The sequence below is a fragment of the Ambystoma mexicanum genome, chromosome 10 (genome assembly GCF_040938575.1).
Source record: "Ambystoma mexicanum isolate Mex_15411 chromosome 10, UKY_AmexF1_1, whole genome shotgun sequence".
In the NCBI taxonomy this organism is placed as follows: domain Eukaryota; kingdom Metazoa; phylum Chordata; class Amphibia; order Caudata; family Ambystomatidae; genus Ambystoma; species Ambystoma mexicanum.
In genome coordinates this window covers 1,025,246,110-1,025,270,186 of record NC_090932.1, presented here as the reverse complement: position 1 = coordinate 1,025,270,186, position 24,077 = coordinate 1,025,246,110, and the positions used below count along the sequence as shown (strand labels likewise).

Genomic DNA, 24,077 nt, shown 5'->3' with positions numbered 1-24,077 from the left:
TTCTATACATCTGTCCACCAAGCCAGAGTATAGAAAATCCATCCCAGAAACGAGTATAACAGGACATTGGGGAAAACCCCAACGCCGCGAAAGAGGAAGTATTTTTTGTGTTTTTACAAAAAATACTGGAGGAATGGAAATGTTCACAAGAAGAGACAGTTTTCTTTGTTAACAGAAAAGAGTGAAACCCAAAACTTGATAAAAAGACTGGGAAGAATATCCTGCTGTGAAAAAAGGAACTTTGAAACCTGTGAGAAACCTAGGGGTATTCTCCCACGTAGACCCCGAGAATCCTCTATTCAGATGGCCAGGGAAAGACCATCACTTTTGGATCCCAACCCTGGGGGTGGACGAGCGAGGGCGGATCCACTTAGGGGATCCCGGGGTTGCTTTTGGGAGAGTGCCACAGGTAAGACGCTACCGGGACCGCAGGCAAAGAGGAGAAAGTCCTAGAAGCCGACGTAGGATACATGGACACCCTTGTCTCAAATCCAAGAGGGAGATAGAAACATCATAACACAATAAAACCAGACAAGGATGAGGGCCAGATAAGACACATACGCAGTTCCCACTTTACCACCCATTTGGCTTCACAGGCTTAGACCAGAGGAGTAAGAAATCACCCAGGTCTATAATCATGGAGCCAGGAGACGCCCCTCCTTTTCTAGTCACTTACTGTATAGTGGGTTCGGCCATAAATACCCATTTCCATCTTGCCCCATCTCCCCATTTCCAACAAGTACTGGGACGAGGAAGAGGCAATTAGAAGCAATGAGGATTACCCATAGAAACAACATAGGGATACAAAGAGCGACCTCCTACATAACACCATTAGGCTGTCCCACTAATAGAGTTAGGCAAAGTCAGGCACTTTACTAAAACTGCGCACACCTGACTCCACTTGACTCTTCACTAGACTATAAAAGCTGTGGTTCTGCCAGAAGCAGTGAGCGAGCTAGGGTTACTGGTTGTAACGTGGAAGCCAGGAACAGCAAGAGGAGACCCGAATGCAGAGATGCTGACCCGGTTTGTCAGGAGGTATGCAGTGTGGCCAGGGAGGACGTACTGCAGGCTGTTGGCCATGACCAGGCCAGTGCTTGTTCCCCTGGGACGTGGGCCCGTCCCAGGAATGTCAGAGGGGCAGGTGGTTAGACCCTGAACTCAGTCTTCAAGATCCTGAGGACCCACTGATCAGTGAGTTTTCAGTCAGCGAGAGAGTTAGAAAACTCTGTAGCTTGCGGGTGGCTGAAGCGGAAGAGAAAAGCAGAAAGAAGCAATCGGTATTAAGCAGAAAGAAATGAATATTGTTAATCAGAAAGTAGAAAGAAAGCACAAAGCGCGACAGCGATTGCAAAGCAAAAAGCAGCAAGAAAGAGGGCGTGAGAGACCCAAGAGCCAAATGGGGGGTGCGAGCGACCCACAAGCAAGGACGGGGGTGCAAGAAGCCCAAAAGCCATAAAGGGGGTGAGAGCAACCCGCAAACAGGAGAGGGGACGAGAGAGACCAAGAAACTAGAAAAGGGGTGCAAGGCACCCGAAATAAAGTGAACAGTGAAAGACAGTGAAAGAAGGTGCAAGTGTGCACAGGAAAAGTGGAACCAGTGGAAAGGGGTGCAAAGGTGCACAAGTAAAAGTAAAGAAAAGTGCAAGAGGAATAAGAGCAGAGTGGAAAAAGGCACGAGAAGGGAAAGGTGTCTGAAGAAACTTTTAAAGTGAAAAGAGAGGGCCCGGAAGTCAGAGTGGTTGCGCAGGGGAGCAGCAAAAAAGCCCAGACTTTTCTAAAGTCTCTGACACTACCCCAGAAGAGGAATAGGTGATGAAAGGTGCACCCCGTTGAAGTGAACTTGTATTTGAGACCCGAGGGGCATGAACTTGGGCAAGGGAACTCTGAGAGGCTTAAAAGTGAACTGGAAGAATTGTAACTTGTGTAAGGGAACCCCAGAGACATTGGGAACTTTGTTGACATACTGCAAGAGCCTTATGTGGAATGAACTGAGAGCAACCCGTTAAAATTGTTCATTTTTTTGTGAAACTGTCAGAACTGCACCCAAGGGTAAGATTACCTGAAACCAGTCTTGGTTTAGATTTTCTTTTTGAACCACCATTTTTTTTGCTTTGAGTAGACCCCAAACACATTTTGGCAAAGAGTGAGGGCAAGCATAAGTTATGACACAGACGGATTTTGGTTTTGGACTCACAGACATCGACGGCCCTTAGAAAAATCAGTTGAGGGAACAATCCCCTTAGAGTTAGGGCCAGTTATGCATTACACCAACCCCACAACGTTATTCAATAAAGGTTTTTCAACTATTACATTCGAGTCTGTGTCTCTCTTGATACCATGCCTGTCTCACAAACCTCAGAACTAAATATTAATTGGGCCAGGCAGATGCCCTACTGAAGCTATTGTACAAAGCCTCCCCTTTCCCATTTAGTTTAATCTTTTTTCCAAAGTGGTAGGGCCAGTTAGTTGGATAGGATTTGGCCCAAAGAACTTTATTTTGGCCTTTAGTTTTAGTTTTTCTAGGTAGGGGACTCCCCCATGGTAATAGGGCTAGTTCGGCATTTTGTTTTTTTAATTTTAATAAATGGCCTTGAAAATGGCCACTAATCTAATCCTGGTCAGAGTGTGTCTGTTGGTGGGCAGATGTGGAGGACAGGACACCTCCTGCCAGTTTGAATTGTACAGATTGTTGCTATTGGTGGACTCAAGGTCGAATCCAACTCGAATTTGGGAAAAGAGGAGGGCTCTTTCAACAATGTTTTAGACCGTCATTGGAGCCAAGGCCCCCTTGAAGCAGAGCACCCTGCTGAATACCTGTGGATCGTCTTTGCAGCCAACCAGCAATGCCTACAGCAAAGTCCCGGCGAAGCCTGGCTTATTTGTCTGATCTCCTGAAGGCCTTCATTTGTGCTTCCACCCCTGGATCGGTGAGAATAACCACTCTCGATCCCTGCTCGAGGATCCTGCCTGTGTGGACTAACCAGCTTGCTTTGGACTACCCCGGTCGCTGCCCAAAGTTTGGACATGGGACTCCACAGACCCCCAACTTGTGAGACAAGAGGCCTTCTAGCATAAAGAAGAGCCTTGCACGACCAGCTTATTAGTTTACGCCTGGATGTTAGGCTTTTGCCATTTCTTAAGTGGCCATTGCGGCCCCCTGCCTGCATCGTGTAGTGGAGGTCATCTGAGGGCGTAGACAACGTGGTCCTTTCTTTGTCGTGCCAGGGTCGTCAAGCTGTCCAGTCCCTGGAAACGTCAGCCCTCTACATAAGGTAAGGGATGCTGCCATAGGAAAAACACAGATGCCAGTGAGAGGTCTACCAGCACTGGTAACCCAACAAGATGAACCAGTGCACCCAAAACAAAAATGAATGCAGTGGAGAAGTGAGGTGGAAAACCCTTACTCACCTTTAAAGGCAACAGAAAAAAAGGAGAGCTCAATAGTAAGGCTGGTGGGGAGGTGGGGTGAGCTCCAAGCAAGAATTGGGAAGATTTGCAAAAATCTCCACAAAAAATATTACAATTCATTTATGTTTCTGGAAAAAAGTTGATTTACAATGTTAAGAAACAAATAATCCCAATAAAGTGAGGTCATAAACTAGGACACGTTTCAAGTCAGGGATGTCAAAAGCAGTACCTTCATCCATATCTTTGGAGAAACGGTTAAGGATTCGCCCGCTGGGAGTGGTGTCAAAGAACTTCATCGGGCTGCGCAGAATGCGACGGAAGAGGTCATCATGGAGTTTAGACGAGGCGCGCAGGGTTCCCTAGATCACAAATGCAACAGTCAATTCTACAGCACTAAACACTGCAGGAGCAGAATTGCCTCTGCACAAAGACATGCAGCTTTTAAAAAGTGACAGCTGGACTTTTTAGGCCAAAGCATGAGGACACAGGACTAAGGAAGTCAGGTCAAACATAAGAGTCAACGAGACTGCTTCTAGTAATGGTGTTGTTGCTGTGAAAAGGTACACATTGTTGAGTCAGAGAAATTCAAGTCAACAGCTAATTTGCATACCTAAGAAGGAACATAAACGCACCTTGACAAAGACAACGCCCCGGACAGCCTTGAGAATCAGCATTACCACCATGGAAAGGGCATACACCCCTGCATAATAATGCATGCGAGGGTTATCCTTCATGCTATGGCTCACAATCGTCTCATTCCCCAACACTATAGTGGTGTTCTGCAGGAAACAAAAATACACAATTTAATCATGTTTATTTGATGTAGTGACTCTAAGCAGTTAAACATTTAAACAAGTCATGCATTTGAGCTAACAATGTGGAAGTCAAACAGAAACCAAATAGCTTGTTCATTGGCTGAAACCCACTAATGAGGACCGTAATCACATTTTTGCACTCCCTGCCGCATCAAAGGATAATCAGTTTTAACCCACCCATAAACGCAGTGCAGGTCAAAATCTCCTCTGAGCAAGAGTACCAACAGCAACACTAGGCATGCGTTTCTGCCTCATTGGGCACCACCGGAATGCACACCCTGGTTTTAATTGTTGGGTTAGCATATTATGTGACAGTAGTACGATACCTCAGAGGTCACACATTCACCCTAGCTCCTTTGTAAACATGCCTAGATTCATACCTCTATGTTAGGAGGGTTTTTCAAACTCACTACCTGGGGTAGGACCTGGAAAAGCTAACCTAGGGATAGCAAGGCTTTCACAACGCCAGAGATAAACCACTCACATATGTAGCATAGGCCAAGCAGTACGGCTGAACTAAGGAGGAAGGGGGCACTGTTGTATGGGGCAGTTGACACTTAATAGAAACAGCAAATAAAAAGAACCATACCGCTAAGCATACACATAACACTGATGTATTACAGTACTACACTAAGGCACACTTTAAATTAAGCAAAAACATCAACATACACATGGTGGCGAATACAGGGAATTCGTCCCCTCTTCCCAAGGGGGAGCCACCCCCTTTGGGACTAGGGCGGCGAGCCTGATAAGCTTATGACCCCCTAGGGTGACAGAGAAAGTAGGATCCCACTGGGGCTGAACCCCCCCCCCCCCAACCCCTTAGAGGCCATGCAATCCATAGATAGGGATATGTGTCATCCTTCCTTGTCTCAAGAATACAATACGTTTGTTGATTATATGGGAATTGACATATGTAACTAGTTACCCCTGGATATATCAATGGGTGGTATGGTTTCTAACCCTACTCAGGCACCGTCCTTAACCTGGCTTGGAGAACAGGTCATAAGCACACACCCACGATACCTAGAAGGAGGAGAGCTGTTAGGCAGAAACCTGTGCAGTTCCCTTTGGGAACACTGCATAAGATTTAGGACTACAGGTGTTAGCAGTAAACCCACTTGGTAGCAGTCTGTACCACCCAGATTTACCTGGTAGCTGTGGCTGAGCAGTCAGACTTCCCTCAAGAAGAGTTAGGCAGTATGCAAAGTATACACAATAGGCACTCAGATACAATAATACAAGCAAACACTGACCACAGCTTTGGTATCAAAGTATATAATAATTTATTTAAAAACACAATGTTTGAAACACTCCAGCACTCTTATTGTAAAACACTCTAAACACAGTTACTATTATAATATATACAACCCTTATTCCTTATCAGATAAGTCTTAGTTAACGCCACTTATTTCGAGACAGAGGTGAGCGCTTAACTATAGATGACACTCCAATAAGTTCATGAAGAAGGGAGGGAAAAAGGCAGAATATGGAAAGATACACCACTCTAAGATTTAGGAACACTTTTAGCAAGGCAGAAGAGCAAAAGTCACTTGTGAGCCAAAGTCCATAGGCTGGGCCCACTCTTAGAGAGAGCAGAGCACAAATGCGCCCAAGATCACACAGTTACACTAGGCTTTGAAAGTCTTGCAGAGAGTTCGAAAAGAGTTTAGAGAGGCTCAGAAAAGTTTAGCCAGGGTGTCCCAGGCTAACCCAGGTTCGAAAGCCGGGGGCTAAATCTTCCCCCATACAGTCAGTGGCAAGGGAAGCCAGCCGAACACGGTACCTTAAGTGGGAAGGATCCTCCAGCGGTGGCAGTTGTTCCTGGCAGCGGGTGCAATTCTCGGCATCGTCCAGGGGAAGAGAAGATCTCGACTTGGAGGGAAGCTGAAGGTCGTTGCACTGCCAGGGAAGAAACCAGCCGCAGAGTTTTCTGGTTAAAGGTATTACCCTTTATTTCGTGGTCGTGGTAAAACGTGGTATTCCTGATGCCGGGGTGCTTGGCACAGGCAAGGCGGCCACGAGATGCGTCGGGAAGGTGAAAAGACGGTGAAACTGGTTATCCCCACCAGTCAAAGGAAGAAGACGCTCCACCGGGAGATCTCCTCTGTCGTTGGGAAAAGTGGTGAGACGGTCCAGCAGGGCTCCACCGGTGGTGTCGTCGTGGCAGGTCGGTTCAGCTTCTCCCTCGTTGGATTCTTAGGTCCTGTGGCGACTTCTGAAGTTCCAGTCCCCAAAGCCCTGCTTTTATGCAGAAAACCCCCACTCACTCAGCCTAGCTGTCACTCAAACATGCTAAGTGGTGAGCCGGCCGGCTCACCACTTGGGCCAATCAGGACGGAGTGCGACTTGAGTTGCCTAGGCAACTCAGTCCAGGGTGCCTAAATCCCCCTCCACCCCTCCTAAGTACCCCAGACAGAGTGCCACCACTTTGGAGGGCTTCTGTGGAGAAGCCCGCCAAAAAAGTGGAACAAAGGGCTCGACTTGGGTTGGAGTCACAGAAGAGAACACAAACACCATTTTAGAACCGAGTTTTGGCAAAAAATACCAACCGGAGAATTAATAATAATTAAATAAACTGGCGGTATGTTCGAGGCTATCGTAATTAAAAAAATAAAGATGATAGCCTCGAACAATGGGAAAATCCCATAGAGAAATATTCGTGGTTGAATATAAAAAGTAGTATCCACTGCCACCAGCCAAAACTCGATCAGGGGGGATGGAGACGTGCCCCCTCGACGAACAGACCCCGGGTCAATCGAATTGCCCCAGCCAGTACGTCCACAATATGATGGTTTGTACTGGTTCTGTTCAGAATTCAAGACTAGTAAAGTCAATGGTGACTTTACATGCCCTGGGAGACAGTAGTCAGTCCCACGGTATGGAGTCTATACTGGGGGGTCACTATGCCACCCCTGTGTTACTGCACTGAGGGTGCTGTGTAACACACATCACAAAAACACATGAAGCCCTATGGAGTAAAAGACCCCTGTTAGGCAGAAACCTGTGCAGTTCCCTTAGGGAACACTGCAAAAGATTTAAGCCTACAGGTATAGCAGTAAACCCACTTGGTAGCAGTCTGTACCACCCAGATTTACCTGGTAGCTGTGGCTGAGCAGTCAGACTTCCCTCAAGAAGAGTTAGGCAGTATGCGAAGTATACACAATAGGTACTCAAACACAATAGTACAAGCAAACACTGACCAGAGCTTGGTTTCAAAAGTATATAGTTATTTATTTTAAGAACACATAAGTTGAAAACACTCTAGCAATATATAGTAAAACACTTCAAACACAGTTATATGGAAAGCAGTCCCAACCCTTATTCCTATCTAGACAACTCTAGGTTAACATCACATATTTCAAACAGAGGTGAGTGCTTAACTTTAGATGACACTCTAGTAGGTTCAAAGAAGGGAGAGAAAAAGCAGGAATAGGCTAAACAAACCACTCTAAGGTCAAGAACACTTTCAATAGGCTCAAAGAAGCATAAAGTCACAGGTGAGCAAAAGTCACTAGGCAGGGCCCACTCTTAGAGCAGACAGAGCGACAATGTGCCCAAGATCACACTGTTATTAGGGATTCAGAGTCTTGCAAAGAGTTCAGACAGAGTTTAGAGAGGCTTAGAAAGTTTAGCCAGGGTGTCCCAGGCACTCCCAGGTTCGAAAGCCGGGGGCTAAAACTACCCCGTACAGTCGGTGGCAGGGGAAGCCAGGCGGAACACGGTACCTTAGACGGGAAGGATCCTCCAGCGGTGGCAGTTGTTCCAGGCAGTGGCAGCAAGGCTCGACGTCGGTCAGGGGAGAAGAAGTTCTCGCTGAAGAGCAGAAGAAGAAGGTCGTTGCACTGCCCGGGAAGAAACCAGCCGCGGAGTCCTCCGGTTAAAGGGTTGTACCGACTTTCGCGGTTGTGGTAAAAATGTGGTATTCCGGTTGCCGGGGTGCTTGGCACGGGCAAGGCGGCCACGAGATACCTCGAAGAAGCGAAAAGAAGGTGAAAACTGGTTGTCCCCACCAGTCAAGGGAAGGAGCCACTCCGTTAAGAGTTCTCCTCGGTCGTTGGGAAAAGTGGTGAGACGGTTCAGCAGGGCTCCACCGGGTGGTGTCGTCGCAGCAGGTTGGCTCAGCTCTTCCCTCGTCGGATTCTTGGTCCTGTGGCGACTTCTGAAGTTCCAGTCCCCAAAGCCCTGCTTTTATGCAGCAAACCCCCATTCACCCAGCCTAGCTGTCACTCAAACATGCTAAGTGGTGAGCCGGGCGGCTCACCACTTGGGCCAATCAGGACGGAGTGCGACTTGAGTAACCAAGGTAACTCAGTCCAGGGTGCCTAAATCCCCCTCCACCCCTCCTAAGTACCCCAGACAGAGTGGCACCACTTTGGAGGGCTTCTGTGGAGAAGCCCGCCAAAAGTGGGACAAAGGGCTCCACTTCGGGTCAGAGTTACAGAGGCGAACGCCAACGCCATTTTAGAATCAAGTTTTGGCAAAAAATCCCAACCGGAGTTATATTAATAAATATATAAACCGGCGGTATGTTTGAGGCTACCGTAAATACATAATTAAATGTGTTAGCCTAAAACAATGGGAAATCCCATAGGAAAATATTCGCGGTCGAATATAAAAAGTAGTTTCCACTGCCACCAGCCAAAACTCGATCAGGGGGGACGGAGACATGCCCCCTTGACTAACAGACCCTGGGGCAATCGAATTGCCCCAGCCAGTACGTCCACAATATGATGGTTTGTACTGGTTCTGTTCAGGATTTAAGACTAGTAAAGTCTTTGGTGACTTTACCTGCCCTGGGAGACAGTAGTCAGTCCCAGGGTATAGAGTCTATGTTGGGGAGTCCCTAGGACACCCCTGGGTTACGGCACAGAGGGTGCTGTGTAACCCACATCACAAAAATACATGAGGCCCTATGGAGTAAAAGACCCCATAGCCCATTCAACACAAGGTTTAACCAAGAAAACACACTTCAACATGCCCAAGAGTGAGGGTAAAAGAGTCTCACTCTTGGCAGGAGAAAAAAAAGAAACCCTAGAAATCCAGCAAAGCTGCTGGGGGACTCACTAGGTAGGGAAATTCAGCCTAAACAGAGAATTCTCCCTAACACTCGCCCCCCCCCCCAGACTAAGGGACAGGAGGATTTAATCCACTCCTGGATGAACCTCATACCTCTAGTCGATGATATACATCCTAGAGAGTCCATCAGCATTTTGATGGTGACACCCTGACCTGTGCTCAATGGTGAAATCAAACCCTTGCAGGCAGATTGAACATCTCAATAGTTTTGGATTCTCCCCTTTCATTTGCATTAACCATCTCAAGGGTTGGTGGTCAGTCTGAATAACAAAAGTAGAACCATACAAGTATGGCCTAAACTTCTTCAGTGCCCACACAATAGCAAAGCATTCTCTTTCGATTGTTGCCCACCTTGTCTCAGGATCCTTCAGTTTTCTACTGATGAAGCAAATGGGGTGCTCCCTACCCTTCTCATCCAGTTGGCTTAGAACTGCACCTATACCTACATTGGAAGCATCAGTTTGTACAATGAAAGTTTGGTGGTAGTCAGGAGCTCTTAATACTGGAGCTTGGCAAAGAGCTCTCTTCAGTTTTTCAAAGGCCTGATTGCACTCCTCATTCCATTTTACCTTTTTAGGGAATTTAGGAGAGGAGATTACATTCAGTGGAGAAGCTATGGTCCCATAGTTCTCAATGAAATTCCTGTAATACCCAGTGAGGCCTAGGAAGGCTCTCACTTGGGTTTGAGTAGTTGGTGTTGTCCAATTTTGCACAGCTTCAATTTTGCTGAGCAAAGGCCTTATTTCTCCACCTCCTACCTCATGTCCAAGGTAGACCACTTTACTTTGACCAATCTGGCACTTACTGGCTTTGATTGTCAAATGGGCCTGTTCAAGGGCCTGCAACACATGTCCTAGGTGGTTCACATGTTCCTCCCAGGAGTGGCTGAAGACTGCAATGTCATCCAAGTATGCCATGCAGAAATCTTCCATCCCAGCCAGAACTTGGTTCACCATCCTTTGGAATGTGGCAGGTGCATTTTTTAATCCAAAAGGCATGACCTTAAACTGGTACAAGCCAACTGGGGTTGAAAATGCAGTTTTCTCCTTGGCATGGTCTGTCAGGGCTATTTGCCAATAGCCTGACGTAAGATCAAATGTGCTGAGGTACTTGGCTGCACCAAGTTTATCCACCAACTCATCTGTCCTGGGCAAAGGGTGGGCATCAGTCTTGGTGACTGCATTTAGAGCTCTATAGTCCACACAGAATCTCAAGTCTTTGGATCCTGCCTTTGGTACTAACACAACTGGGCTAGACCATGGACTAGTAGAGGGCTCTATTACCCCGAGATCAAGCATCTTCTTGACCTCTCCTTTGATGTGGGTTCTGATGTGTTCTGACATTCTGTACCCTCTGCTTTTGACTGGCAGACAGTCACCAGTGAGTATATCATGCTGGCCCCAAGGGGTCAAGCCTGGTGACAGTGAGAACAGGGAGGCAAACTGATTTAACATAGATTTGCACTCCTCCTGTTGCTCAGGTGTCAGGTCTGAAGAGAGATTGACTCCTTCAACTTTTTCATCTAAAGGCACACCTTTGAGGAGATCAGGGAGAGATTCACTCTCTTCTTCCTCTGCAGCTGAAGCTAGAAGCAAGGCTCCTATGTCAGGTCTGGAGATGTATGCTTTTAGTCTGTTGGTGTGGAAGACTCTAGGAGCTTCCCTGGGTCTGCCCAGATCCACCAGATAGTTGACCTCTCCAAGTTTTCCCACAATCTTGAAGGGTCCCATCCATTTGTCTTGCAAGGCCCTCTGCCTTGTTGGGAGCATAACTAGAACTAGCTGGTCTTGAGTAAACTCAACCATGTTAGCCTTCTGGTCATGCCAATGTTTGACCAGAGCTTGACCAGCTTTCAAGTTGTCACTTGCTTCTGCCATCATGTGTGACATTCTCCTCCGGAGACCTATCACATAGTCAGTCACTCTGACTGGCTTGAGGGGAGGAGCACCTTCCAATCCCTCCTTAATCAGGGCCAATGGACCTCTGACCGGATGGCCATAGAGAAGCTCAAAGGGAGAATAACCTACTCCCTCCTGAGGGACTTCTCTATAAGCAAAGAGAAGGCATGGCAGTAGAAGGTCCCACTTCTTTTTAAGGGGTTCCTCTAAAGCACCTATCATGCTCTTCATGGTTCTGTTAAACCTTTCAACCAACCCGTTTGTCTGAGGGTGGTATGCTGTTGAGAACTTCTAAGTAACTCCACAGGTTTTCCACATGGCTTTCATGTAGTGGGACATAAAGTTTGACCCCCTGTCAGAGATTACTTCCTTAGGAAACCCAACCCTGGTAAAAAGACCAAGGAGGGCCTTAGCCACAGCCGGAGCCGTAACAGTCCTCATAGGAATTGCCTCAGGGTACCTAGTAGCATGGTCTACTACAACAAGTATAAACCTGTTGCCTGAGGAGGTTGGAGGATCAAGGGGACCAACAATGTCAATCCCTACCCTCTCAAATGGGACTCCCACAACTGGGAGAGGCACTAAAGGTGCCACATTCTTGGAACCAACCTTACCAGAAGTCTGGCAGGTATGGCAGCTCTTACAATATCTATCTACTTCAGCCCCCATCCTTGGCCAATAAAAGTAGAGAGAGAGCCTTTCCTTGGTCTTCTTGAAACTCAAGTGACCAGCCAAAGGTATCTCATGGGCTAATTGTAAGAACTGTTGTCTGTTCTCTTGGGGGACTACAAGGCGCTTGTAGTCTCCAGGTTCAGACTCAGTTGGTTCACTATAGAAGAGGCCATCTTCCCAGTGTAACCTATACTTCCCAGGCTCTTGCCCATCAGCCTGAGAAGCTGCCTGGTGGCGGAGACCTTCCAGAGTTGGACATTCTCTTTGCCCCTTACGAAAAGCCACCCTGCTAGGTCCACCTTCTGCCAGTAAAGACTGCAGCTCAGGATGGTCCTCAGGGTCCAAATCTCCAATAAGGTTTGGGCCTCCTTCTAGCTCTTCCTCAGAGTCTAGCTCAACCACACAGGGTTGTACCTCCCTCTCAGCCTCAGCTGGAGGAGGAGTTACAGGTGTAACTTTGGACAACCTAGGGGAAGTCCTTGTTGGAAGCACTGGAGTGCTTGCTGCTGGCTTTTTCCTAGGAGTCTTGGGTTGCCCCTTTGCTCCTGATCTGGTTGTTACTGCGGTAAGTTGCTCCAGTGGGAGAGGAGTGATTTCTGTCATCATCTCCTGAGATAACCCTCTCAGGGTTTTCTCTCTTGCAGGTTTTGTGAGCTCCTGTAACCTCTTGCTAGGTGGTCTGGGGGTATGTGACACAACTCCAAGAGCTTTGAGGTCATTACCCAACAGAACCCTACCTGGCACTTCACATTGTACACTGACAGGTATTTTTACAGCCATATCATTACATTGGATGAGAACTGGTAACTGGGGACACATCTGCACAGGCCCACCAGCTAACTTGGTGAGGCATTTGGGTGCCTTAGCAACATCCTCTGCCTTGAAAAATGATTCATCCACCACAGTTATGCTGGCTCCAGTGTCCCTAATGGCAGGAGTCTCCTGACCATTCACCTGGACACTGTCCTTATAATACTCTTTAGTATTATCTGGGATAGAGTTATAGACATCTAAGTTCTGTTGTTCCCACAACCCCAGAGAGACTAAAGAAACCCTAGCTGAGACTCCAGTGGGTTCATCAGCCAGTAATAGAAAGTTTCCACTTGCCATATGTACTTCCTCTTCTGGAGCGAAGGCTAAGGAGGCAAGCTGGACCCCTGAAGGTTTACCCTTACATCTGGGATCTCCTTTCACATGGTCAGTAGCCTTACAAACAAAGCATGAGCCAAAGGCTCGCTGGAATGGAGGCTTGTTCTGACCTCCTTCTGGTCTGGGACCAGAAGGTATACTAGCCTGATTCGGTTTCCCTTGTGGCTTACCCTTATAGTTTTGTTTGGGGCCCTCTTTGGAATTTGTAGTATTAGAATTCTCTTTGGAGTCCTTTTTAGGCTGTTTCTCCCCATCCTTTCTCTGAGTTACCCCAGAGTCCTTGTGAGTGGCCCTGTTGGCAACCCACAAGTCAGCAGCCCTAGCTAGTTTCCGGGAATCTAATTCCTTGGAATCAGCCAAGTGTTGTCTGAGCTCAGGAGAGCAGGCATCATAAATAGTCTCCAACATAAACAAATTCTTCATACCTTCATAAGTGTTCACCTTGTAACCCTTAATCCATCCCTCTAAGTTTTTCAACCCTTCACTCACCCAGGTAGCCCAAGGGGTACCATCATGCTTTTTGAGGCTCCTAAACCTCTTAAGATACTGGGAAGGGGTCTTCCCAAACCTAGCTATCAAAGCTAGTTTCACACATTCATAGTCCTTCTTATCCTCCTCCCCCATCTCCATTACCACATCAGTTGCAACAGGGGGAAGCCTAGAGAACAACCAGGTGAGTAAGTCATTTCCTGTGATGTTCTGGAGCCCATGATTATATTCAAACAGAGACAACCAATCCAACACATCCAACTTAGGCTCATACATACCAACCAATTCTTTAGGCATCCGGGGTCTTTTAGGACTGGAACTTCTAGAGGAGCCAGGGAGAGAAGCATTCTCAACAGACAATTTCTTCATTTCTAGCTCATGCTTGAGCTCCATTTCCCTTAGCCTTAGTTCCTTTTCAGTTTTAGCATTAAGTTTTTTATACTCCAATTCTAGTTTCATTTTCTCTAGTTCATAGTACTGGGGACTAAATGTGGGACCTGGTAAAGGCCCAGTAGGCACAGCAGGTAGAGCAGGCAGAGGCCTAGGGGGGACAGTCACAACAGCCTCACCCTCCTCCTCTGACTCTTCCTCAAAATCATCAACATTTTGTTCTATGCCAATTTCAATACTGTCATCTACATTTGCTGGAGTGGTAGGTTCCTCTGAACCATCACCCAGACTTTGGTTAGCTAACAATCTTTCAATCAGCTCCATTTTCTTGCCCTTAGTCATGAGATCCTTATGTTTACAGAGCACTCTTAAACAATCAGCAGTTTTGGCTGCAAGGGACTCTTGACTAGCTTTCTATAACTGACATGTTAGAGGTTTACTTTTACAGTGCTAAGCTTTGTGGTTAGTTGCACTAAGGTATCTAAAGCACACCAAAATGTATACTCAATACAAATCCCACCGCTGTACACCAGTGTTAGGCAGAAACCTGTGCAGTTCCCTTAGGGAACACTGCAAAAGATTTAAGACTACAGGTATAGCAGTAAACCCACTTGGTAGCAGTCTGTACCACCCAGATTTACCTGGTAGCTGTGGCTGAGCAGTCAGACTTCCCTCAAGAAGAGTTAGGCAGTATGCGAAGTATACACAATAGGTACTCAAACACAATAGTACAAGCAAACACTGACCAGAGCTTGGTTTCAAAAGTATATAGTTATTTATTTTAAGAACACATAAGTTGAAAACACTCTAGCAATATATAGTAAAACACTTCAAACACAGTTATATGGAAAGCAGTCCCAACCCTTATTCCCATCTAGACAACTCTAGGTTAACATCACATAATTCAAACAGAGGTGAGTGCTTAACTTTAGATGACACTCTAGTAGGTTCAAAGAAGGGAGAGAAAAAGCAGGAATAGGCTAAACACACCACTCTAAGGTCAAGAACACTTTCAATAGGCTCAAAGAAGCATAAAGTCACAGGTGAGCAAAAGTCACTAGGCAGGGCCCACTCTTAGAGCAGACAGAGCGACAATGTGCCCAAGATCACACTGTTATTAGGGATTCAGAGTCTTGCAAAGAGTTCAGACGGAGTTTAGAGAGGCTTAGAAAGTTTAGCCAGGGTGTCCCAGGCACTCCCAGGTTGGAAAGCCGGGGGCTAAAACTACCCCGTACAGTCGGTGGCAAGGGAAGCCAGGCGGAACACGGTACCTTAGACGGGAAGGATCCTCCAGCGGTGGCAGTTGTTCCAGGCAGTGGCAGCAAGGCTCGACGTCGGTCAGGGGAGAAGAAGTTCTCGCTGAAGAGCAGAAGAAGAAGGTCGTTGCACTGCCCGGGAAGAAACCAGCCGCGGAGTCCTCCGGTTAAAGGGTTGTACCGACTTTCGCGGTTGTGGTAAAAATGTGGTATTCCGGTTGCCGGGGTGCTTGGCACGGGCAAGGCGGCCACGAGATACCTCGAAGAAGCGAAAAGAAGGTGAAAACTGGTTGTCCCCACCAGTCAAGGGAAGGAGCCACTCCGTTAAGAGTTCTCCTCGGTCGTTGGGAAAAGTGGTGAGACGGTTCAGCAGGGCTCCACCGGGTGGTGTCGTCGCAGCAGGTCGGCTCAGCTCTTCCCTCGTCGGATTCTTGGTCCTGTGGCGACTTCTGAAGTTCCAGTCCCCAAAGCCCTGCTTTTATGCAGCAAACCCCCATTCACCCAGCCTAGCTGTCACTCAACCATGCTAAGTGGTGAGCCGGCCGGCTCACCACTTGGGCCAGTCAGGACGGAGTGCGACTTGAGCTACCAAGGTAACTCAGTCCAGGGTGCCTAAATCCCCCTCCACCCCTCCTAAGTACCCCAGACAGAGTGGCACCACTTTGGAGGGCTTCTGTGGAGAAGCCCGCCAAAAGTGGGACAAAGGGCTCCACTTCGGGTCAGAGTTACAGAGGCGAACGCCAACGCCATTTTAGAATCAAGTTTTGGCAAAAAATCCCAACCGGAGTTATAATAATAAATATATAAACCGGCGGTATGTTTGAGGCTACCGTAAATAAATAATTAAATGTGTTAGCCTAAAACAATGGGAAATCCCATAGGAAAATATTCGCGGTCGAATATAAAAAGTAGTTTCCACTGCCACCAGCCAAAACTCGATCAGGGGGGACGGAGACGTGCCCCCTTGACTAACAGACCCTGGGGCAATCGAATTGCCCCAGCCAGTACGTCCACAATATGATGGTTTGTACTGGTTCTGTTCAGGATTTAAGACTAGTAAAGTCTTTGGTGACTTTACCTGCCCTGGGAGACAGTAGTCAGTCCCAGGGTATGGAGTCTATGTTGGGGAGTCCCTAGGACACCCCTGGGTTACGGCACAGAGGGTGCTGTGTAACCCACATCACAAAAATACATGAGTCCCTATGGAGTAAAAGACCCCATAGCCCATTCAACACAAGGTTTAACCAAGGAAACACACTTCAACATGCCCAAGAGTGAGGGTAAAAGAGTCTCACTCTTGGCAGGAGAAAAAAAAGAAACCCTAGAAATCCAGCAAAGCTGCTGGGGGACTCACTAGGTAGGGAAATTCAGCCTAAACAGAGAATTCTCCCTAACAACCCCATAGCCCATTAAACGCATCTAGAGTCAAAGGAACACACTCAAATCATGCCCAAGAGGGAGGGTAAAAGAGTCTCACTCTTGGCAGGAGAAAAAATGAAACCCCAAAAAATCCAGCAAAGCTCCTGGGGGACTCACTAGGTTAGGAAATTCAGCCTAAACAGAGAATTCTCCCTAACAAGAGCTGATCCAGATTGGCGGAATGGTAATCAGAGACCTGTGGAACCCTCCTCCTGGGGGTATCCAGTCATTTTACTGTAGATCTTTTATTCAAAGTATTTTTGACCGAAACATTTACCGATTTTAAAATAAATATATATATGGTGAGGGTAAGGGGTTAAAACAGGTGGAGAGGTGGTTGCGGGCGGGGAGTTTAAATACATGAGGAAACAGGGGTCTTGAGCCCCCCAAATAAAATATAAAATCAAAAATCATAATTTTTTCAGTAAAAATGTTTTGGTAAAAAATACCTTGGATAAAAAGTTTTTGGTAAAATCACAGCAATTCCTCCTGCAGAGGTTGGCCTGGAGAAAAGAGCCTGAACCCAGTGTGATGCTTCAACCCACGGTGGAGGCTGCAGAACGCTCAGCAAACTTGGCTTAGTGCAGAACTGGGAGACCCAGCACATGAGGCCATGTGGAAGGAGCTGGAGCCACCGAACAGCTGTGAGATGTGGTGTCGCCAACAAAACCCTGCTAGGAGTCGGTGGGAAGGGAGTATCCACTCCATAGAGGTGAAGAAATCAGACCGAATGAGACCACGCCACCTCTCCAACAAGCCTGACCGGAGGTACGCCACCTGAAAGAAAAAGGTACACAGGACGCTCAGGGCTATTGGAAGGTGGTCAGCAAAGGTAAGGCAGACCCTAAGGCGGGATGAGAGCCGAATGACCCCAAGGCAGGGTGAGAACCGACGGACTCCAAGGCAGGGTGAGAACCGAACAACCTCAAAATGGAGCAAGAACCAAATGATCGCAAGACAGGTTGAAAATCAAAAGACCCAAATGGGGAGGGGGAGCGATAACCAAATGCCACCAATGTGGGGTAAGAACCAAATGTCCCCAAAGATGAATGAGAAACAAACAACCCCAAGATTATGTGGGAACCGAACGACCCTAAGATGAGATGAGAACTGACATACCCCAGGGCGGGGTGAGAACCGATTGATCAAGACAGGCCGAAAACTGAACGACCCAGAGGCAGGAAGAGAATCAAATGACTCCAAGGTGAGGTGAGAACCAACAGACCCAAAGTCAGGTTAAGAGTTATTCAAATCCGAGGCGTGCCAAAGAAAGGCAACACCCAGGCTGGGGTGTGAAACCTGAGACCTCAGGGAGGGGTACCCAATCAGAGGAATGGAGAGCACACTATCTTCAGCATTGGAAAGTGAACCCATGGGGCTACCTAGTACAGGACTTACAAATCCCAGCAATTCCAAGGGTATCAGATGCCCGGGACTGGGACAAAGTGTCTGACAAACCCAAAGACAGAGAGGAAGAGGGACAAAAAGAAACAAACAAAGCAAATTCACAATCCAAGGTGGGAGAGGTGAAAGACATTCCAGTGCCTGGTTACTTGAACTGTGCAACAGGGTGAAGGATCCCCACTTAAGAAAGGAAAATAATACTGGGTCAGGAACCAACAACCATTGGGCAAGAAGCCCTAACTTTGTTTATGTTAGCTTCCGTTTTGTTGTAGTAGTAGGGACAGGAATCAGGATAGATTAGATTTCTGTACGACAGACAGAAGTTATGTTGTAGGACATCCGGACAAGTACCCTTTAGACTTCTTTATTTTCTCCAGGATAGCGCCAAGACTGATAGGGACAGATAGGTTGCTTGAATAAAGAGACCTGTCCAAAATGCCTACTTTTCAGTCTCCTGAATATGACTTACCACAATATATGGGGAACCCACAATGGGTTAGACACTACTTAAGAAGAACAAGCAATTAAACATAAAGAATCCAGAGGCTACAGTAGAGAGAGAGTTTTTAAACACATCAGAACATAGATCTTGCACTTATAAGGTAGTCCAGCACCATACACGTAGTGTTCAGCCCAACCTACACAAAGTCTCCGGAAGTCTTAGGATGTCCCAGAAAAGTTCCTGAGAGTCAATGATAAGTAGCCTAGGAGAGGCCACCCAGCTAGAGAGTGTAGGACAAAGAAGGTAGTTAGTGCAGAGCAAAAGTGGTTGATGAATAAGGGAAATAAGCAACTTAAGCCAAATTGTAGAGTTCTGGGAAGCAGTTACTAACACCCCAGGGATCCAAGAGGATGACCCTCCCAGAAGTACTGACCTGTAATGCGCTAAAGTAAGCAGGAGTTGGCGTTGAATGCAAATCCAAGGGTGAATGGGGAATTTCAAGAGAAACAAGGGATCTCAGGCCACGAATTGCGTACCTCTCAGTATTTGTTCTTTCTGATGATGTTCCTGCCACAGATTCCTCATCTATAATATCCATATCCCAGCACAACTGTCCCCTGGAAACGTTTCTGGTGCCATGGGGGGCACTGCGTGGCTCTGCGTCGGCTCTGTCTGATGCATCTACGAGTCCTGCGCCATAAATGATGTCAGGGACAGTATAGGTAGCAGTGCTATGCCCCATGACCTCAGTTCCACCCTTTTTCCCTAGCACTGTGATGCTAAGGGACTGTAGAACCGATTGTGTACTAGCTTCCCGCAAGAGGGGTAGGTAGGGAGGGCAATGAGGAATTTGTGGCAGGAACATCCATCAGAAAGAACATTACAGAGAGGTAAGTCATTTGTTCCTCTAATGGATTCCTTCATGGCAAGGATTTCTCATCTATGAAAAACTCCCAAAGCAGTACGTAATATGTAGGAGGGAGGAAAGCAAGGTCACCACCTAAACCAGAAAACTCTGAAGGACTGCTCTACCAAAAACGGCCATCCTGGCCTGCATGGGAATCCAAGCAGTAATGCTTAGCGAACGTGTGCTGAGTCGCCCACATTGCTGCCTGGCAAATGTCCAGGACAGGAACCCCTATCTGCAGGGCAGAGGTGGCAGCCACTCCTCTGGTAGAATGAGCCCAGAGACCCTCAGGCACATCCTTCCCAGCCAGATTGTAGCATTCTGAGATGCAGAGAAAGTTCCACCTGGACAAAGTCTGTTTGGTCACAGCCCTGCCAGCACATGCACCAGTGTAACTAACAAAAAGCTGGCCATCCTTCCTACCCTCTCTAGTATGACAGACATAGAACTTAAGGGACTGTACTGGGTCCCGTCGATGAAATCGCTTCTCTACCTTGGGAGAGTGAGGCGGAGGGAAGAACACTGAATGGATCTTCTGAGAGAGATGGAAATCTGAGAGCACCTTCGGTAGAAAGGAGGGCCTCACTCCCAAAGTCACCTTCTCTTTCGAAATAACCAATTAGGGAGTTTGAAAAAACAAAGCCTGGAGCTCACTCGCCAGTCTCGCAGAAAGGATGTCAACCAGAAAATCACCTGAAGGGTGAGCAATCTAATATAACAGGAAAGAAGAAATGTTAAAACTTAATTAAAATCCCACGCCGGATGGACAAACTGCCGGGGAGGAAAGTGGTTACGCAAACCCTGCAAGAACTGCATAACACTGGGGATTTTGAAAAACGAGCCCTGTTCTGGAGACCTCTTAAACACAGAAATAGTGGCGAGGTAATCCTTCACAGTGCCAATCGGCATGCCCACTTGGGCCAAGGAAAGCAGAAAATCTAACACAGGCAGAAATAGCTGTTGTAGCGGACCTCCAAGCAGGAAGGAGCACAGCAAGGACGTTGTCCGACAAGTCCCACTCCTTGTATCCCAGCCTCTCAGTAGCCAAGCATGAAGGTTCAGGCTGCTGAGGTTTGGGTGGAGGAATCGCCCCTCTGACTGGGAGAGCAGGTCTACTTTCCAGAGAAGGTGCCAGGGAGGGCAGATGGACATGTTCACGTTCTCTGGGCCCAGTCTGGGGCGATCAGGATCAGCGTGGTTCCGAACAGATGTAGTCTCCTGAGGACCAGTGGGATGACAGGGATGGGCGGGAACACATAAATGAGTTTGAAAGTCCATTTGACTGTCCATGTATCCCCCAAAGCTCCCTGACAAGGAAATTCCCTGGAGCAGAACAATTCACACTTCTTGTTGACACTGGAAGCGAAGAGTTCCACTTAAGGAGTCCCCCAAAGAGAGAAGATCTCCTCCGGAATTTCCTGACAGAGCTCCCACTCACGGGAGGCCAAGGTCTACCTGCTCAATGCATCCGCTATGACGTTTGCCTGTTCGGCCGCCATCAGGGAGATGCTATTCGGCAGAGCCCCGAACCACATTCTCATTGCTTCTCTGCACAGAGGCAAAGACCCCAGTCCACCTTGTTTGTTGAGGTAGCGCATAGCCACTCTGTTGTCCATCATGATCAGCACAGTCTTGCATTTTGCAGAAGGGAGGGAAGGGTCAGGGCCAGCCAAATCGCTCTCTGCTCCAGCAAGTTTATTTGCTCTCGAGACTCTGTCGGAGACCACAGTCCGCTCACCATAAGATCTGACAAGTGAGCATCCCAACTGGTCAGAAATACGGTGACCACCGTCACCTGGGGCCAAGGTTGCTGAAACGTCCCTTTCAGCAAATTGTCTCGCCTGACCCGCCACTCTAGGTCACGAGTCACTCATCTCGAGACCGCCAGAAGGTCCAACATGTGGCCCTGGAACTGCGACCATTGGCAACGGAGAAGCCACTGAAGTGATCTCGTGTGCAGCCTTGCCTCCGGCACCACTAGGATTCAGGAGGCCATGAAGCTCAGAAGACGCGGGAAGGTCAAAGCTCGGATTTATGTCTGTGATTGGAGAACATTGATCATCTGGAAAATGTTCACCATTCAATCCTCGGGTGGGAAAGCCATGACAAAGCGGGTCTCCAAGACGGCCCGATAAATCAAAGATAGTGGGACAGCAGAATGTGAGACTTTTTGAAGTTCAGGGAAAAGCCCAAACTGTGCAAGAAAGTGCATGTACGGAGTAGATGTTCCGACACTAGCTCCGGTGAGCCAGATCGGACGAGCCAGTCCTGGTAGGAAAAAAAGATGCCCTACCTCCTGAGTCGGGCCGCTGTCACTGCCAGCAGCTTCGTGATAACCCTGGATGCTGACGAAAGACCGAACGGCAGGATTAATGTTGTTGGCCCACCAGGAACCTCAGGTACTTCCTGTGCTTCGGATGAATCTGCACATGGAAGTAGACGTCCTGAAGATCCAAGGAAACCAACCCAGTCTAGCAGACAGTGACCATCTTGAACTTGTCCTTGCGAAGGATCCAGAATGGGGCGCAAGCCACAGTCCTCCTTTGGCACCAGAAAATAGGTGGAGCACCACCTCCTGCCTCGTTTTAAATGCAGAACTAGTTTGATAGCGTTCTTTGCCAGAAGCTGGCGGATGTCCTCCAGAAGGATGGGGTCAGGAGACAGAGGGGTGGCCAGTGGTCTGGTGGGCATTGGATTGATGACCTGTAGGATCAAAGCATTGGACGTGGTCTCCGGCCACTCCGTTCTGAACAAGGATAGCCTTTCCCTCACAGGCCACGGGTGCCTGTCACTGATATTGGTGCCCTGGGGAGCCAAGGAGCAATACCTCCTCGCTGTGAACCTCTCCCTCAGCCTCCCGGAAAGCATCTGCCTTGGCCCCTTCCCGGGCCAGGTTGTCCACGGCACCTCAGATTAAATGCAGGCAAGCGGGAAAAAACCCTGCCCCATGATGAGGGTTGCGTGGTGGGCTGATGGGCTGTGAATCCCAAGGACTTAGCCGTCGCCTTAGACGACTGGACTTTCTGGAGGGCGTTGTCATCCTTAGTTCCTGTTGGGGTGGTCCATAAAGGTCTCAATGGGGAAGAGGGGTTTGCGCTGCACGCGCGCTATTGGTGACTGGTGTAACTGCGATGTTGATGTTGTTACGATTTAGCATGTATCCAGTGTAGTTAATGAGAATGGGATAAGTGTTACTATAATGTTACTTTGCGTATAGTTGATATATTTTAGATTCACACGTGTGTAGCAAACAGAATGACAAATCTGCTGATACAATACAAACATAACGCAGTCGTGTGACGTGCCATGTAGCGCCTACAGGTGGGAAGCAAGGAGCTACGTATGCGCATACGAGAAACGAGATTCACAGATGGAGAAGCCACTGTGAAGGGACGCAGCAGTTTTGAACATACATGCACATACATAAATACACAAGAGTCTTCAGGGAAGTGTTTGGGACAGTTGGGGAACAAGGGGTACATGGCAAATATACAAATCTGTATACAACAGGGTCCCCGCTTAGCTAGGCGTTGTGTAGTCGGCAGAAACCTGGGGTGGTGAGATAAACTCTGTGTGACCTGGGACGCTGGTTGATAGAGATTGAAGGCTTGGCGGAAGGCAGCTAACTGCATTCGAACAGCTGCGATAACATAAAATGGTCAGCTGCAGCCAGGCTTGTGGAGAGGAGATGTAATCTTTTTAAGTACATGGGAGTCCGTTATTCAGTGTCCAGGGAAGTTCAGCCCCCTGGTAGGGTCGGTTTGGGGCCAGGTAATAAACCTGGTGCAAGAGGTGCTTAAGGGCAGAGTGGACAAACGGTTTATGGGTTTCAATCAGGTTCTCAGGAATGACCAGAATGTAGCCAGAGGTCATGCTTGCTGAAATGGTAGTCAGAGTTTAGTGTGAAATTAGGATGCCAGCAAGTCTGGGCAGATAAGATGCTGATCGTCAGTACAAAAGGAACTTGTTTGTTTCCCTTCCTCATAGTGTTGAAGTGTTCTTGGTAAAGCCATGTGCATCACAACCGGGGTTAGAGGTCCCCAAGCAGATGGAACCTGTTATGAATTAGGATTGTTGTGCAAATATGTAACCATGCAATGATGTCATGACCTACTACGGAAAGATCCTGAAAAAAGGGGTGTGCAGTAAATATGAGATGATGCAAATCTATGTCGAAAGTGGATGGTGGTTAAATAAATGTCTCCAATGAGAGAGTGGGAACTGAGGGGGATTACATTTCTTTGTATAGGACTGACTGTAACGACTGGTAGGGGGTGTCTGTACTTCCGCTCTCTATATGGTAGAGGAGAGGCACAGGGGACCCCAGCCAAGATTCTCTATAAGGTAGCAATGGACGAGCAATCAAGGCCTAGCTTCTCAGGAGGTGATGCAGGCTGGTTCTTAAGTACAGTGTAGTCCCTGAACCCCCACAAAGGAATGTCCACACACTCTATTACTGAAAACACAGTCTTTATATAATTAATATTCAAAGGTATGTACACAATCACAATAACGCACTTTGTACTCGGAAGTCAATAATGATAAATATATACAAGTCTGAAGTGGTACCACTAATGTTATCGAATCTCATTAAAGTGCATCAACTGTACGGTTAAAATGTCACACAGATTAATAACGAGGAAACCAGCAATAGAGATAGGCAGGAACGTAAGATGGTTGGAACAATAGGCAGAACACTGACCCCTACCACTAGGCGCAGTTCTGAGTGGAGATCCCCCCCCCACC

At 47.7% G+C, this 24,077-nt stretch overlaps 1 protein-coding gene across 6 annotated transcripts in view; it reads right to left on the bottom strand.

Annotated features, from left to right (window-relative positions):
* The window catches only part of ABCC5 (ATP binding cassette subfamily C member 5), a 2,124,586-nt gene that overhangs the window by 826,523 nt on the left and 1,273,986 nt on the right, over positions 1-24,077 (bottom strand). For all 6 annotated transcript variants that reach the window (XM_069618835.1, XM_069618837.1, XM_069618838.1 and 3 more), the window contains 2 exons: positions 4,044-4,190; positions 3,641-3,770 (listed from right to left, as the gene is read on the bottom strand). In XM_069618835.1, coding sequence (XP_069474936.1) covers positions 3,641-3,770; positions 4,044-4,190 — 277 coding nt within the window. The remainder of the gene's footprint in view (positions 1-3,640; positions 3,771-4,043; positions 4,191-24,077) is intronic.